The 17336-nt window shown below is 47.2% G+C and overlaps 1 protein-coding gene across 1 annotated transcript in view; it reads left to right on the top strand.

Annotated features, from left to right (window-relative positions):
* The window catches only part of ARFGAP3 (ARF GTPase activating protein 3), a 51040-nt gene that overhangs the window by 3350 nt on the left and 30354 nt on the right, over positions 1–17336 (top strand). The window contains exons 2-6 of the mRNA XM_068970566.1: positions 4248–4366; positions 11320–11392; positions 13969–14100; positions 15669–15752; positions 17044–17128. Coding sequence (XP_068826667.1) covers positions 4248–4366; positions 11320–11392; positions 13969–14100; positions 15669–15752; positions 17044–17128 — 493 coding nt within the window. The remainder of the gene's footprint in view (positions 1–4247; positions 4367–11319; positions 11393–13968; positions 14101–15668; positions 15753–17043; positions 17129–17336) is intronic.

Genomic DNA, 17336 nt, shown 5'->3' with positions numbered 1-17336 from the left:
ATATTCAGGATTGATTTCCTTTAGGATTGACCGGTCTGATCTCCTTGCTGTCCAAAGGACTCTCAAGAGTTTTCTCCAAGACCACAATTCAAAAGCATCGATTCTTTGGCATTTTGGTTTACAGTTGCATATCAAAGCACAGTGGAGTCCCTGTTCCAGCAGGAGAACCAAGGCAGCACTTGTGAGAGTCAGGCTGGGATTTCTAGCTGCCCTCTGACCTTAGCCTCCACAGGTCACGGTCTTGGCTCAGGAGCTCTTCAACCACCTGTGTTTGCATTTAGTCCGTGCTTTGTATCAGGCTCAACGCTCAGAGCTCAGCTCAAGCGAGTAAGGCCCCAGCCCTCATGGAGCTACATTCTTAGTTGGTAGCTCAGGAAGATGCTGAGGCCGCTTGTTAAAAACCCTGATGCTGTCTTTTCACAGCCAGCCTTGTAGCCACCTCGGGAGTGATTCTCGGACTTGCCTGCTCTGGGCTGTGTGCTCCCAGCCCCTGCATCTCCCTGCACAGGGCCATTTTCCTGCCCAGGCCTTTGCCACCTACTGCCCTTTTAGACTCTATCCTTGATGTCCCACATGCCACTTGTACCCTGTCTAGAAAACTTTGCATCCTATCCTTGCTTTCTGAGGTTCAGCATTATCACTAGTGTTGTCTTTCCTGCTAGGACTCCTAGACTGCTGTGAGCTCCACAGGCCACCTTTGCATGTCACTCCGTGTGTGCCAGGGGCTTCCCGATAGTGGCAGCTGTTGGCTGAGTGAATGAGGAATTACAGTGGCCTCTCACAGGGGGATGGCACCTTTGGCAGAGTCAGTCCCACTATGTGGCAGCCCACTAGAAGGGATTCCTTACTCTAATGGCTGGTACCCCGGGGCGTCTTCATTTTCATGTCCCGGGTGGTCCTGGTGGTAAGGAATCCACCTGCCAATGCTGGAGACACAAGAGACTTGAGTTTGATCCCTGGGTCGGGAAGATCCCCTGGAGGAGGGCCTGGCAACCCACTCTAGTATTCCTGCCTGGAGAATCTCCATGGACAGAAGAGCCTGGCGGGCTCCAGTCCATGGGATCGCAAAGAGTCGGACATGACTGAAGTGGCTTAACATGCATGCCTTTCTCCTACATTGGTGGCCTGTTGGGGGGAAGGGGGTGGGACTCAGCAAGTGTTTGTGGAATCAGTGCCACCATCCATTTCTTAATACGTCAGGCTCTGCCACGGCGTCTGGCATACAGCAGGCAATCAACAAACACCGAAGTGAGTGACCGGTGTCTCTCATGTCAACTGTCACCCCTCTGCCACTATTCCCATAGGCTTCATGTGAACCTGTCACCGTGAAGGGCTTTGGAAAATCCACATGTGTTTTCACGCTTGTATTGCCCTCAAGAGGCCAGAAGCCAGATCTCTCTTCATGGTTAAAGTTGGAACAACCTTCACAGAGGGGGCTCTGCCTGAAAAGCATATCTGAACTTTGGGATCTTTTAAAAAAACCTCCTATTCATGGAATTTTTACTATTCTGTTGTTCTGGTTTTAATTCATTACAAATATTAATTCCATGACAAGCACTGTATATTTTAGAATACTTTTATGTCTCATTATTACATGAAGAATGTTTGACTCCAGTCAGTGTTGAGGGGGCTGGCGATAATTTTTGAGCTGGTGCTATTTTTTTACAAATTGTTCATTTGATTAATATATTTACTGAATGCTTAGTGTGGGTACGTCACTATTTTTCAGGCTCTGTGGGAGATAAAAAAACTACACAGAAAACATTGATTGAGCTCTCACCACGTCTGGGCTCTGTGCTGATGAGGGAGGAGGGGTCCCCAGGACCCCGTAGGAGTGCCAGGCACCCTCTGTGCAGGAGGGGGCATGCTGCGTGGGCAGGAGCTGTGTGTCTGTTATAAAAGTGGCCTGCAGAGAGTGGAGGGGGCAGAGGTCGTGAAGGACACAGCGTTCCACGCAGCGATAACTCTCCATATCAGTATCCTCTGCAGAACTCAGCATCTTAAAACAACAAACACAACTCGTCTCACACAGCTTTTGAAGGCCAGGAATCTTTGGGGAGAGGGGGCTCAGCTGGCGAAAATATGGGTTTCTTTTTTTCTTTCCTGGAAAACAGATCTATTATTAGTGGAATTCTTAACAGTCCTGTTGTTCCGACTCTAATTAATCAGTAGTACTAATTTCCATGACAAGCACGGTGTCTGTGCTCCTGTTATCAGATGAAGATTGGCGACTTGCGTCATCGTTGAGGCTGGAGGTTCAGGGCCTCTCATGAGGCTGCAGCCACCGAAGGCTGGGGCTTCTACTCCAAGCTCACCCACGCGGTGGTCAGCCGGCCTCCACTTCCCACTGGCTGTCGGACTGAAGGCCTCGGTTCCTCCCCACGTGGGTCTCTCCACTAGGCTGCCCAGTGACCTCCAGACATGGCAGCTGCTGTCCCCCAGAGCCAGGGATCCAGGGGAGAGGGAGCCAGAGAGAGAAAGGAAGCCGCAGGGCCTTTTAAGACCGAACCCGGAAATGACGCACCAGCACGTCTGCCGTATCATTGGTCACACAAGGCTCCTGGGCAGAGTGAGGCTGGAGATTACATGAGGGTTTAGGACCAGGATTTGGAATTCCCTGGTGGCTCAGATGGTAAAGCTGCTGCTGCTGCTGCTGCTGCTAAGTCGCTTCAGTCGTGTCCGACTCTGTGCGACCCCATAGACGGCAGCCCACCAGGCTCCCCGATCCCTGGGATTCTCCAGGCAAGAACTGGAGTGGGTTGCCATTTCCTTCTCCAATGCATGAAAGTGAAAAGTGAAAGTGAAGTTTCTCAGTCGTGTCTGACTCCTAGCAACCCCATGGACTGCAGCCCACCAGGCTCTTCTATCCATGGAATTTTCCAGGAAAGAGTACTGGAGTGGGGTGCCATTGCCCTCTCCGAGACGGTAAAGCATCTGCCCGCACGGTAAAACATCTGCCCACAATGCGAGAGACCTGGGTTCGATCCCTGGGTCGGAAAGATCTGGAGAAATGAAGTGAAGTGAAAGTCGCTCAGTTGTGTCCGACGTACTCTTTGCGATCCCATGGACTATACGGTCCATGGAATTCTCTAATCCAGAACACTGGAGTGGGTAGCCTGTCCCCTCTCCAGGGGATCTCCCCAACTCAGGGATCGAACCCAAGTCTCCCGCATGGCAAATGGATTCTTTACCAGCTGAGCCACAAGGGAAGCCCCACCCTGGAGAAGGAAATGGCAACCCACTCCAGTACTCTTGCCTAGAAAATTCCATGGATGGAGGGGGCTGGTGGGCTACAGTCCATAGGGTCGCAAAGAGTCGGACACAACTGAGCGACTTTGCTTCACTTAGGACCAGGAGCGCAGGATCCCAGGGGCATCTTGGAGTCTGGCTACCACGCTGTCCGCCTCCTCTGGTTGAGGAGGAAAGAAACATGCGTGAACACCTGCCATCTAGGGGAGAGCCACTGCCCAGGAGACTGTAAGGCGTTGGGCGTTTCCAGCAGGATATTCCTGTCTAGTGCTTGTTCACGTGACGGGGGAGGAGCCCTGTTGATGCTTCATGCATGTGTCGCATTTGAGATGATAAACACACCTGAGTTCACTACACATACCGCCGAGTGTTATAATAACCTGTATGTGTTCTTCAACTCTTTGTGACCCAATGGACCATATTCCACCAGGCTCCTCTGTCCATGGGATTTTCCCAGCAAGAAATACCGGAATTGCCATTTCCTCCTCCAGGGGATCTTCCCGACCCAGAGGTGGAATTCGTGTCTCCTGCGTCTCCTGCACTACAGGTGGATGGTTTACCACTGAGCCACCAGGGACGTGTTATAATAGATATACAATAATATGTAATTAATTATGTAACTAATGCATTGTATTAATATTTCTATTTATATAATATGTGTAATATAATAATATCATCATAAACGAAGTAGAAATTTGAGCCTTTTAAAAAAAATCGAGGTGAGATTTTTTTCTAGTAGTCAGTTTGTTTATTCATTTATTTTTGGCTGTATCGCACCACTTGTGGGGTCTTAGTTCCGTGAACATGGCTTGAACCTAGGGCCCAGCAGTGAAAGCGTTGAGTCCTTGTCACTGTACCACCAAGGAATTCCCTCTAATAATCAGTTTAAATTGTGAGGCTTAAGCAGTTTTCAAGCCACATCCTGTTATTGTCCTATAGGATGGCTGATCTGGCAAATAAGAATCAATTGGTGACTGAGTTTTGAACTTTTCTTTCAGGTGTGTTTCGACTGTGGTGCCAAGAACCCCAGCTGGGCCAGCATCACCTACGGGGTATTCCTGTGCATCGACTGCTCAGGGGGCCACCGGTCCCTGGGCGTCCACCTGAGTTTCATCCGGTAAGGGGGCCTCTCTCCTGGGGGCGGGGGTGAGTACAATGTCCCATGGGTCTCTCTCCCCTTTTCCTTTACGTTTGCTTTGCCGTCAAGTAACAAGAGAGGTAGGTCGAGTCATGGAGATTTAAGTCTATCGGTAACTGAGTAAACTGGGAACATGAGTAATTTTCTATTCAGCTGCTGTTCTGTAGAGCCCGGCCCAAGAGCCGAGGCAGTGGTGTTGAAGACACAGTCGGGATCTAGGGTCTGAGGCAGGGTCCCCGGGTCTAGGGTCCTTTTCCTTTGTTGTTGTGTTCAGTCGCTCAGTTGTGTCTGATTCTGTGACCCCACGGACTGCAGCACACCAGGCCTCCCTGTCCTTCACCATCTCCTGGAGTTTGCTCAAGCTCATCTCCATTGAGTCGGTGATGCCATCCAATCGTCTCATCCTCTGTCGCCCCCTTTTCCTTTTTTACCTTCTGATAATTACCAGCACATGGGAGTCTTGCTCTGACCCCTCCTGGGTGACAGGGGGTTCTGTCTGTCCATCACTGCTTCAGCTATAGTTACTTAAGTCAGGGGGACCCTCGGAGCTGGGTTTCGCCTCTAGCATAATCCAACAGCTCAGGCTCCCAAGGACATTAATAGAGCTGGAGGGAATGATTGTTGTATGAAAGATGTGTGCAGTGTGAAGCCTTTTTTCTTAACCTGCACATATGTGTTGTCTGGGCTCCTCTAGGGATTACCTGTCTCTACTCTGACCCTCTGTGGGGCCTTTGTGGGTACTAAAGATACCCCACATTCCAGTGGGAAGCTGGATGTGCCCTTGTGTGAAGTTAAATACAGTGAGATAAGGATCCCCAGGCAGGCTCCGGGCTTGTAAGCCAAACAGGACGTGCACTCAAGTAGTCCTTGCCTCTGCAGGGCACCCCTGTGGCTCAGATCTCCCCATGGCTGGCCTCCCCTAGTCAGTTCACCTGTTTCCCTGCCTGTTAGGACTTAAGGACTACATTGATCCTACAACATGATTACCACAAAGAGTATTTGTTCCCGTAGACTAACCTATTAATATTATAATTTTTTACTATATTAACCTAGAAAGCTTTCTTTGTATGCTCTCATGAATTCTTTTTCTCAGAATCAGTTTATAAGAGCTGCTGCTGCTGCTGCTAAATCACTTCAGTCGTGTCCAACCCTGTGTGACCCCATAGACAGCAGCCCACCAGGCTCCTCTGTCCCTGGGATTCTCCAGGCAAGAACACTGAAGTGGGTTGCCATTGCCTTCTCCAATGCATGAGAGTGAAAAGTGAAAGTGAAGTCGCTCAGTCGTGTCCGCCTCTTCGAGACCCCATGGACTGTATCCAACCAGGCTCCTCCGTCCATGGGAGCAGAATGCGTTAAATATTATAGCTGTTTTAACTCCATAGGCAATGATTTAGGGAAGGGAATTCTCTTGTGTGTTCTTCTTATACTTTCTTTTTCCTTAGATGCAGGATATTTTTTAACACACTCTCCGGTCCTCGTATCTTTTTCAAATGTGGAGGGATGTGGTTGCCACGGCAAGTGTATCTGCGTGTACTTTTCCCCCCCAGGTCGACTGTCACCAGGTAACACATGGTGACCCACTCTGCCCAGAGCTCCAGATGCCCAGACTCTGTGTGCCAGTGGCTCTCCTCCTCTCTGCTCGGCCCCACCCACCAGAGCGGGCCCTCCCTTTTCCCCACCACACAGCGCACTGCCAGTTTAAACCATCCCAGGAAACGAGGTGGCTTTCTGACGTGTCCCCAGCTGAGGGAAGGGCTGACTGAGAGCCTGACGAGACTGGACAGCAGGGTCTCTTTGGGCTGTTGCAGGTTTAATCACCACCCTTGGAAAAGTTAGATAAATATAACCGGGTGAATCACGATGCTTGTACATGATTCAAAAACGTTAAGGGAAAAAAAATCTCTGTACGTATAACTGAGGGCAGCAGTCGAGGATTTGGGCAGGAGAAAGTCAAGGATGATAAGGGTATTTACGGATTTTTTTTTCAGGGGTGGAGGGCTGCTCTTTAAACATTTTTCGTTGATTTAAAAAAAAAAATTACAAACATTAGTTCATTGGGAAAAAATAATCCAAACAGGCCTAGAGTAGGAAGTGAAAGTCCTTCCTCTAGAACTCCCGTCCCTCTTTTTTCTCTCCCACTGCGAACCGGCCACACATCACATGCGTGCGCGCGCGCGCGCACACACACACACACACACACACACACACACACAGTCTCATTTCCTGGGCATGAACATATTAACAGTTTGGTGTGGGTGGAATGTTTATTTAATAAGAGCTATGTTTTGGGTTTTTTTAAAGTAGAATTTCAAGTCAATAAGTTTGCAAAGGAAAAAATCATGAACTCTGGCTTTTGCCAAGCAAAAAGGGAAAGGGAGGGTAGGCATCTGCGGAATTGGCCGACTGCGCTGGGAGCCGCCAGCAGCATGGACCTGGTGTGGCCCCGCCCCCTCCCCACCCCCCACCCCAGGCCCAGAGCTCTGCCCCCAGGGCCTGTGACACCAAGCCTCCCCGAGCTCCTCTCTGGCTCTGTTTCTTCTCTAGTTCACCATTAAGTGTTTCACAAGCCATGGGAGGTGCAGGGGGTCTCAGCCTCACGTCATCGTAGTTGGGCTGGGGCTACAAATACAACGTAAATAGTAAGGTGGTCTATACAGAGCACTGATAGAAACAGCGTCTCCTTCTGCTTGGAAAATTAGGCAAAGTTTAAACAGAAGGTAGCAGTCGCAGCGAACTTCAAAGGCCTGGTGCGACTTTGATAACGGAGAGACAAGGAGGGCAGCACTCGGACAGTAAGAAAAAGTCCAGAGGGAATTCTCTGGTGGTCCAGCGGCTAAGACTCTGTGCTCCGAGTGCAGGGGGCCCAGGTTCAACCCCTGGTCGGGGAACTGGATCCCACAGGTCGCAGCTAAGAGGCTTCCCTGGTGGCTCGGTGGTAAAGAATCGGCCTGCAATGCAGGAGACATGGGCTTGATCCCAGGGCCAGGAAGACCCTCTGGAGAAGGGAAATGGCAACCCACCGCGGTATTCTTGCCTGGGAAGTCCCATGGACAGGAGAGCCTGACCAGCTGCAGTTCATGGGGTCGCAAGAGTCGGACGTGAGTTAGCGACTAAATCACCACCACTGCCACTGCAACTAAGACCCGTAGCAGCCAAATAAATAAGCAAAAGAAAAGGTGTAGAGACGGAAAAAAGTGAAATGTCTGGTAGCTATTTTTTAATGCATAGGAAGATGAGACATTAGATTCAGAGGGGAAGGTCTCTGTGACCTTGGCACGGTCTTGATTGACTGCCAGGCTGGGAGCTGAAACGTTATACTCCTGAGGCCCAGGAGGGGTGCACTTGGGAGGGGAAGACTGACGTGGGCCTGGGCACAGTGGGTGCCCCGAGGTTCACGAGGCAGTGCTGGGTGGGCCCTGAGAGTGAGGACGCCGGAGCTTGGCTGCCGGGGGTCTGAATCCTGCTGCCATCCCTTACTAGCTCCGGGTGTGCTCCTTACCTCTCTGTGTCTCCGTCTTCTTCCCTTGAAAGTGGAGACGAGAAGGCTTATACTCTTCCTAGGGCTTTGGCAGGAGTGAGCGAACGAACTCGCATGGATCCTGGCACGTGGCAAGCCGCCAGCTTGTTGACAGTGATCAGATCTGAATTATCTGGGTGCCGGCTTAGTGGACGCAAGAGGAGAACCTTTTTATGTTAGCTTAGAAATGCAACATCTCCTGTGACCTTGAATTAGCCCATCAAGCCAGTTATAAACAAATGGCTGCCTGAAAGCCGTTGCTGGGCTTGTCTGTGAGAGTCTAGATTACTAGTTATGGTGTAATTTACTCCACTTAAAATTGTTGATTACATGATAACTTTGTCATGTTTATTTGTGAGATTCGTTCTGATTTCATAAGTTTCTGAAATCCATTTAAATGCTCTACTTACAAAAAAAAAATACTGGTTACAGCAGCCATCAGTGAAGCTAATTCACGCAGTTTTTAAGGCAGTTATGTGTTGACATATAAGGATTACAGAAGTTGTGGGAAACCTGTTTTTCCATTGACCTAATTTGGTAACAGAAGCTATTTTGTTAAAGTGACACTAATTCTCCAACTTCTCTTGCTTTCCTTTTTATTAGCACTGTCATGGACCCTTGCCTTTTCCACTTCTCTTAATCTAAATTAAAGGTGAGATACAACCTACAGGGAGTCACCTCCTCCTATAGGAATGGGAACTGACAAACAGTTCGAGTGGCCTCTTAAGGTTGACTATATTCAGAGTCCAGTACCATCAACATTTTATTTTGAAATTCCAATGTTGGCAGAGAAAATCTCTGTCAGGTCAGTTTCAACACAATCAGTTCTTCCTTTTATTTCTAAGAAATATAGATACAGAAATATTTGGCTTGAGGACTTCCCTGGTGGTTCAGTGGTTAAAACTCCGAGTTTCGAGTGCAAGGGGTGCAGGTTTGATTCCTGGTCCAAAAACTAAGATCCTACATGCTATGAGGTATGGCCAAAAATAGATAAATAAAATACAAATACCTTTGTATAAAAAAAATGAAATACTTGGTATGTTTTTTTTTAAGATAGTTTATGATTAAAAGTTGTGAGGTAGGTTAGCAAATCTGAGTACTTACAGCCTCAATTTTAGGACTTTTAAAAATATTTAAAGCAAGGTACCTAGTATGTGCCTGTGCTAGGAGTTGAGAGAAAAATATGGGGTGTTCCTGTCCCCTGGAGCTTGCTGCTTGTAACAGTGCGACAGAGTCACCACAGTGATGCTGGTGGTGCTGGTGATGGTGGTGATGGTGATGGTGCTGGTGATGGTGCTGGTGGTGCTGGTGATGGTGGTGATGGTGCTGGTGATGGTGCTGGTGGTGCTGGTGGTGGTGATGATGGTGGTGCTAGTGGTGATGGTGGTGATGGTGGTACTGGTGATGCTGGTGATGCTGGTGATGGTGATGGTGGTGGTAATCGTGATGCTGGTGATGGTGGTGGTGATGTGGTAGTAATGGTGATGGTGGTGATGGTGATGGTGGTTGTGATGATGGTGGTGATGGTGGTGGCAATGGTGATGGTGGTGCTGGTGATGATGGTGCTGGTGGTGATGATGATGGTGGTGCTGGTGGTGATGGTGGTACTGGTGGTGATGGTGCTGGTGGTGCTGGTGATGGTGCTGGTGGTGGTGGTGGTGCTGGTGGTGATGGTGGTGATGGTGGTGATGGTGGTGATAGTGGTGGTGATGGTGCTGGTGGTGATGATGGTGGTGATGGTGATGGTGGTGGTGGTGGTGATGGTGCTGGTGGTGGTGGTGGTGCTGGTGGTGATGGTGGTGATGGTGCTGGTGATGGTGCTGGTGGTGATGATGGTGGTGATGGTGATGGTGGTGGTGGTGGTGCTGGTGGTGATGGTGATGGTGATGGTGGTGGTGATGGTGCTGGTGGTGATGGTGGTAGTGATGGTGATGGTGATGCTGGTGCTGGTGGTGATGATGATGGTGGTGCTAGTGGTGATGGTGGTAGTGATGGTGATGCTGGTGGTGATGGTGGTGCTGGTGATGCTGGTGGTGATGGTGATGATGATGATGGTGGTGACAGTGATGCTATGACTATAATGATGGTGGCGATGAGAATTTTAGCCATATGGTATTGACTGTGAGCCAGCACCTTTCCAATATTAGCTCATTTAATTTCATTTAAGAGTGAAATAGATACTACTATAATTATCCCTATTTTACAGACGAGGAAAGTAAGATGCAGAGAGGTTAAGTGATTTCCCCAAGGCCATGCAGCTCGTAGTTACAGAGTAGAGATTTGCACTTTGAAGCTCCCTCCAGAGATTGTGCTGTTGACTGCCACCTTGTGTCCCAAGAGGTGGGGATGGCACCTAACTCAGCCTGGGGAAATTCATGAAAATGTGGTGACTAAGCAAGGTCTTTCAGAGAAAGAATTTCAGAACAATATACATAATTTAATCACCTTGCTTGGTATTCAGATTCCAAAGAAAGATTTTTTTTTGTCTTTTATAAGAAATCTGTTGCTTATAAAGTAGGGTTTAATTTTTTACTTTTCATATATTACCATGAAGTCAGTTTGTCCTATGTATATTTAATAATAATATGTATTAGTATTAATCTTAAGGTAGCTATTGGCCTCAAAATAACGTCCTAATATTTACAAAAGTTAAACAATACCAACAGGCAGAGAAACAGGAAAGGCAGCATAAGAGGATATTTTTTGATGAATATGGAGCTTCTTTTCTTTCTACCTTGCCCATTAGTAAAGGATGGAGGTTCAACCTATACCCATTTCAAAATGCCCACGTTCCTTACCAGTTAGTGTGGGAAAAGCTAGTGTTGAATGTAGGGACAGCCTTGTTTTTTGCTCTGTGTTTATGCTCTAAACAGCCTTGTTTTGTCTATGGATTCAATGGAAAGATTTCTAATATTGTCTACAGAGATCGCTTGGTAAATTTTTATAGTTAGGGACTATGGTTACTGCTTTTGCCTTGCTCTTAGATTATAAACAAGTCGGGTACAAGGCATGGTGGCGATAGAAAGCACACAGTTTTCACTTCAGCAACATTAAATCCTGGGTTTTCTCCCCTCCCTGATGGTGGTGATGTTCAGTGGGTCCCTTCTACTTGATAAGACTCCAGGCTGCTGTTAAGGGTCAAACTGGACAAATCAATAGCTGACCTGGAAAAACTCCAAATGGTACATCGCTTTTCGGAGCCTTGGCTTCTAGGAAGGGTGAGACGGTCCAGGAGCAGCTTGTACCGACTGTCATTCCTGGGAGCCCCAGCATCCCAGAAGCATGTGTCACTGTTAACGGAAACTTAGACTTCTTCAGGATCCTGCAGGTTGAGGAAATCTTATTCTCAAGAGTCGAGTGGCTTGATTCTGGGGACGAACAGTATTAACATTTCAAAATACTTTTTTCCATTTAGATCTACAGAGTTGGATTCTAACTGGTCTTGGTTTCAATTGCGATGCATGCAAGTTGGAGGAAATGCGAATGCAGTAAGTTCATCTTAGATTTCTCGTTTTCTTCTTGTACACATGTGTGTTGCACTCGTAAAGAAGTTCAGCGTTTGCATGTAAGAGTGCAGGAGGCACTGCTGGACGATGGGAAGACGTGGTGGGCTTATGAGCTGGGTGACCCAGATGGCTTGTTTATCCAGAGATCTCTTAGAAGCCTGATAAACAAGAAGCCCCGGGCTAGGATACAGTGATGGACAGATGACTGAGACGCCTCCCTTACTGGCAGAGACAGAGAGCAAGTAAAGAAGTAAATAACCAAGAAGGCAACAGGTGGCAGTGCTTGGAAGAAAAAGGAAACAGGAGTGATGGTGCAGAGGAACTGGGAGGCTTCTTTGTGATAATACAGTTTTTTAATATCTGCGGGTGTCTTTTGTACTTGGATGGAATGGTTCGAGGTTCTTTTATCTATCTCAATTTTATTTATTAAATCTACAAATTAAAAAAGCCATTTTCCAAATCTTCAAATATAGCATGTAAATATCATGTGTCAATTTATAAACTTAGTAATTTCTCTGTAAAAATAGCTTTTGAAGTGTTCGATTAACTTATAATAAAAGAGCAAATTTCCTTAACCCCATTTACAAACCTAGCTAAGGATCCTCAACCATTTTAAATTTCATTTTCAAATTCAATATATCTGATTTCTAAAACACTAAACTGGCAGCCTTACAAATCTAGCCAGCAAAATCTCCCTTTATATAAAATACCATTATATGTTTATAGCAGTATGCCAAAATGATATAGGTTGAGTAAATAGAATTCCTTGAGACATACCATTAAATGTTCAAAGTATTAGAAATCAGTGAATAAAAATAAATGTATATGCATTTTTTTTTTTAGAAAGGGACTTCCCTGGTGGTCCAGCAGCTAAGACTCCTTGCTCCTAATGCTGGGGTCCCAGGTTTGATCACGGGTCTGGGAACTAGATCCCACATGCCCTAGTGAAGCTCCCATGTGCGGCAACTAAGACCTGGTGTAGCCAAGTAAATAAATAAAAATAAATACTCAAAGTATTAGAAATCAAATTGGTGTCCATTTCGAGTACAATTTATATCGAGCTTCAATTAAATATTCAAAATTAAAATAGTCAATCTAAAAGAATAATTTTCAAAATACCGGTTTCCTTTGGATCAGTGTCTCGGCCTTTTTCTTCATTACTGTTCCCTAAGCAGAAAAATGAGATTTAAATTCATCAGTTAGCTTGTTTTAAATTTAAATTGGATTTAGTTTTCCCTAGTGAGAGAAATTAAATACCAAGGACTATGATTTTTGACAGGTAGGGGTGATCTTTGGAAGGCTACAAAGTATGGTAATAACTAAGTCTTTTTTTTTCACTTTCCAAGAAACATTCCCCTGTTGAGAGTGTAAGCCTTCAGTATTTCAAGCATGTGATTAGAAAACCATGCCCATGTTCATTATGTCTACAAACTTGTTCTTCACGTTAATACTGTGGGTTCGATAGTCTCTGTCCTGTTTCCAAACCTTCGTAAGGTTGTAGGGTCCCTGCCCAGCTCCAGAGAGCAGTTTCCTGTCTCAGCCAGCTGACGTGGGGGAGTGGAGGGGGCAGGTCAGTCGGTGGTCGCTAAGCTCGAGCAGAAGCTTGGGTTTGAATGCCAGCTCTGCGCCTTGCTAGCCTGTGTGACGCTGGGCAGCTTGTTGGACCTCTCTGCTTCTGGCTCATCTGTAAACAGCATGTGTCTGAGAGTGTGCCCATGAGGGTTTGATGTGATGGCATCCACCAAGAACTTGGACAGGACCCGGTACCTGTGGGCGCCCAGTGCCGTTACTTGTCCCGCTGAACTCACAAAAGGATCACTCGCACAGGCTTTTAAAACACCTGCTTTAATTAAGCTGTGCATGCTGTAATTCATGTCTGCACAGAGATCCTTCAGAGGTGCTGCAAGCAGAGTGCTCTAACTGTCTAAGTACCTGCTTCAGCACCTTGTCTGTGCTGTGGTCTCCACCGATGAGGAAATAGTGCTCAACAAGGAGAGGGTTAGCTTGGCTTTTACTTAACTGGTTTATCAGACATTCCCACTCAGGCAGCCCCCGTGGTTAGGATTCCGAGTGCTTCCTGCTATGGCCCAGGTTTGGTCCCTGGTTCGGGAACTGAGATCCTGCAAGCCACACGGCAGAGCCTAAACTCATAAATAAATCATCTCATATAGATGCAAAGAAAAGAAAAGAAAGTTCCAATTTAGTAGGACTCTACGCTAAAGGTCGATCGCACAAGTTAGACGCAGTCCTGAGTTGAAAGTGTGCGCTCAGATAACTTTCAGAGCGATGGAGGTGCCCGAGTGCAGCATCGAGGGCCCAGTTATTTCATTCTGCGAGGCACGTCTCGTGTCTGCTTTTACCAGAATATTAATGTTACGTCTGTGGAAGGTATTACTCCTTCTACAAGGAAAAATGTTATAAAACTCTTTGACGGTTTAAATTATTTTGGTTTTCACTAGTATTTTCAAAATGGCCCTTCATGGCGTGCAGTAATGGTTTTGGTCACCCTGTTGGATTTAGCGCAGCCCTGCCGTTAACCCGAGTCCTTTCCTCCGCAGTCTTCCTTTTTCCATCAGCACGGGTGTGACACCAATGACACCAACGCCAAGTACAACAGCCGTGCCGCCCAGCTCTACAGGGAGAGGATCAAGGGGCTGGCCTCCCAGGCCACCCGGAAGCACGGCACTGACGTAAGCACGGGGGCGGGGCTCCATCCTCCGAACGTTCGTTTCAACAGAAAAGGTCCTTTATATCCCAAACCGTAAAACTTCCTGGCCAGATTCTCTTACAAGGAAACAGCATGGAGCGGGTTGTCATCATTCACCGTCCTGCTCTGAAACGTTGCCGTGAATACTACTCAACAGTCCTGAAGCGTCACTTTTATTTGTCAGCTGATCAACACTGACCTCGTTTTACATGCTCTTTGTTGAAAGACACCTCTTTCAGGGAATTCCCTGGCTTTCCATTGTTCTTTATATCTATTTCTAATAATAAAAATGTGCCAATAGACTTAGGAAGAAAATAATCCATAAAGTGAAAAGTTGAAAGTTTTTTAACATTATAAGAATTAAATGTTCAAGATATAACATATTTATAAAAAAGAGCTAGCTGTATCATGTGACCTAACGTTTTTATATTATGACTAAATACATATGTTCATTATCTTCCCTTCCATCATGCCCCCTTTCCAGTATTTCCTAACTCTAATAATTGGCATCACCATCATCTGCCAGGTTGCCTAAGTCAGAAACGTGGGCGTCATTCTTAATTATTACCACCTTGTCGAGCTTCCCTTGTGGCTCAGCTGGTAAAGAATCTGCCCACCATGCGGGAGATCTGGGTTTGATCCTTGGGTTGGGAAGATCCCCTAGAGAAAGGAAAGGCCACCCCCTCCAGTATTCTGGCCTGGAGAATTCCATGGACTGTATAGGCCATGGGGTCGCAAAGAGTTGGATACGACTGAGCGACTTCCACTTCACTTCCATTAGTTGAGACGTCACCTTCCATTGCAGGGGAGGGCGTGGGTTCAATCCCTGGTTGGGGAGTTAAGATCCCACATGCCTTGACCAAACGTGAAACAGAAGCAATATCGTATCAGATTAGATACTTTAAAAATGGTCCACATTAAAAAAAAATTTCTTAAAAAAATGAAGATACCTTCTTCAGTGGATATTGTTGACATATTGACTCTGAGCCCGTGGCCAAGGGCACTGTGGCTTGAGCTGAGTGAAGCTCATCTAACTGTGTCTCTGTGCTTAGTTACACGAGGTGGCACTTAGCACTGAGATCGGGGCCGTCGTAAATGACATACGCTAATGTAAGGCGCAAAAACGTGTCCGTCAGCAGACCGTAACAAGCACCCGTGCTTGCAACAGGAGCTGAAACATCGCACCGTGGACGACACGTTCTCTGCATTTCTGCACGTGTTCAGGCAGGGCAGCAGATCTAGGGTCACAAGTTAGTTGCAGAGTAGGCGAATTCACAAACGTGGAATCCACAAAGCGTGGAACGTGCACCTGGACGTGAAGTCCTTGATCTTCCCCTTTCAGAAGTGGCTCGGGGAACTGCCTTTTGTCTTCCACAGGGCTTGGCAGCACAAGTTACTAGATCAATGCGTTGCTAAAATGTGCTCGGGAGCCCTGACTTTATAATAGTGGAAAGTACAGATCTTTAGCGACAGGCCTCTGGAAAGGGAGGGAACTGTATTAAATAACCCTAAGCAGGTGAAGCGCTGAGCAGTGCGTGTGTTCTGTTCCAGCTCTGGCTTGATAGCTGTGTGGTCCCTCCTTCGTCCCCGCCGCCGAAGGAGGAAGATTTTTTTGCCTCTCATGCTTCTCCTGAGGTATGTGTTATGCTTTGCATAGTTTTAAAGTGTGCTCCTCTGACATGAATTTTAAAGGGCATGTATTTCAAGTGTTTCAGTTAGGACAGAGTCTAAACTGCTGTAACCAACAGCTCTGAGACAGTCACTTACAGGAGAAATAAATTTCCCAGCAGTAGTTCAGGGTCATCCAGGGCTGCTCATCTCACCCCTGTGTTGCTCCCATCTCAGGGTCCAGAGTGGCCACTCCAGTTCATGACCTTTCCTGGCCGGTGGGAGGAGGACAGACGTCCACATCCAGGGAAGCAGTGCCCCGGCCTTTTACAGTCTTAGAGGTAGCATTGCTTCTGCTCACATCCTGCTGTCTAGAATTCAGTCCCATGCCCTGTACCCAGCTTCCTGGGAGGCAGAAGTCTTACCAGGGGCCTGCCCAGTGCATTTCAGAGCTTTGCAATTGACAAAGAACAAAGACAGTTTGAAGAACTTCCCTGGCTGTCCAGTGGTTATAACTCTGCGCTTCCCATGGGGGCAGTGGAAGTTTGATCCCTGGTCAAGGAACTAAGATCCCACAAGCTGCACAGTGTAACCGAAAGAAAGAATGAAGACATTTGTTTAAACCCAGATTTGAAAAGGGATTTGAATCTCATTGCCCCTGTTAGCTGTGTACATAGAACATCTCTCAAGGCTATTGCGAGAATGAACATGTGATGGAGAACTAACTGTAGGTCTGTGTGTACGTGTGGGTTGGTGTACACACACAGGGTATATGGCCTAGCTCTGTCCACTGTGAGGCCTAGAGACAGAGACGCCACAGGGCGACAGGCACACCCAGCACCCACACCCTCATTTCCAAATGCTGTTCTCCAATAAAAGGAACCAGGGCTACCTTTGGAGAGGCAGCTGATCCTAGGATTGGACTTGCACGGGCAACCAGAGGTGCTGGAAGTAAGGGAGCGCTAGGAGGCCAGGGCGGGGGATTGGACAAGGACATGGCTGAAGGTGGTCAGAGCTGGATCCGTTTGAACAACAAAAGAAATAATGATAGTACTGGGCTATAACACAAAGAATTGGCCAGTATCCATGAGTCTGTTACTGGTGTAAATGGATGATTGCATAAAGGAATGGCGGGAAGGGACAGTCTTCTTCCTTACAGAAAATTCCAAATCGTGCGTATACTTTCCACCGATCAGGACGTGGGGCTTAACCCACCCCCCTGGCATGTGGACCGGACTTAGTGACTCACTTTTTTTGAAGTTTGTTTTTTATGACTTTCCTTGCTTTGCTGGTAACTACTTTTCTCCCCTGGCTTCAGGTGAGCACCACAGGCTGGGCGTCAGCACAGCCAGAACCTTCTTTAACTCCAAGGAACGTGGACACACCTCCAGCGAGCAGTGAAGGTAAGACTGAGACTCGCGGAACTCCTAGAAAATGAGGCCCCTGCATCTACCAGGAAAGATGCCCATGGTCCATTATAAAACGGGGAGAGAGGATTACTGAACATGGAGTATGTATGACCTCACTTTTGTGAAAAGTAGCCAGATCACACATGCAGTTAACACTGGAAAATGAAATTGCTGAGGATTTTAACTTTCAACTTGATACAGT

Source organism: Capricornis sumatraensis, chromosome 4 (assembly GCF_032405125.1).
Source record: "Capricornis sumatraensis isolate serow.1 chromosome 4, serow.2, whole genome shotgun sequence".
Lineage (NCBI taxonomy): Eukaryota > Metazoa > Chordata > Mammalia > Artiodactyla > Bovidae > Capricornis > Capricornis sumatraensis.
Note: the sequence above shows the minus strand (reverse complement) of the source record. Positions and strands in the feature narration are given on the sequence as shown.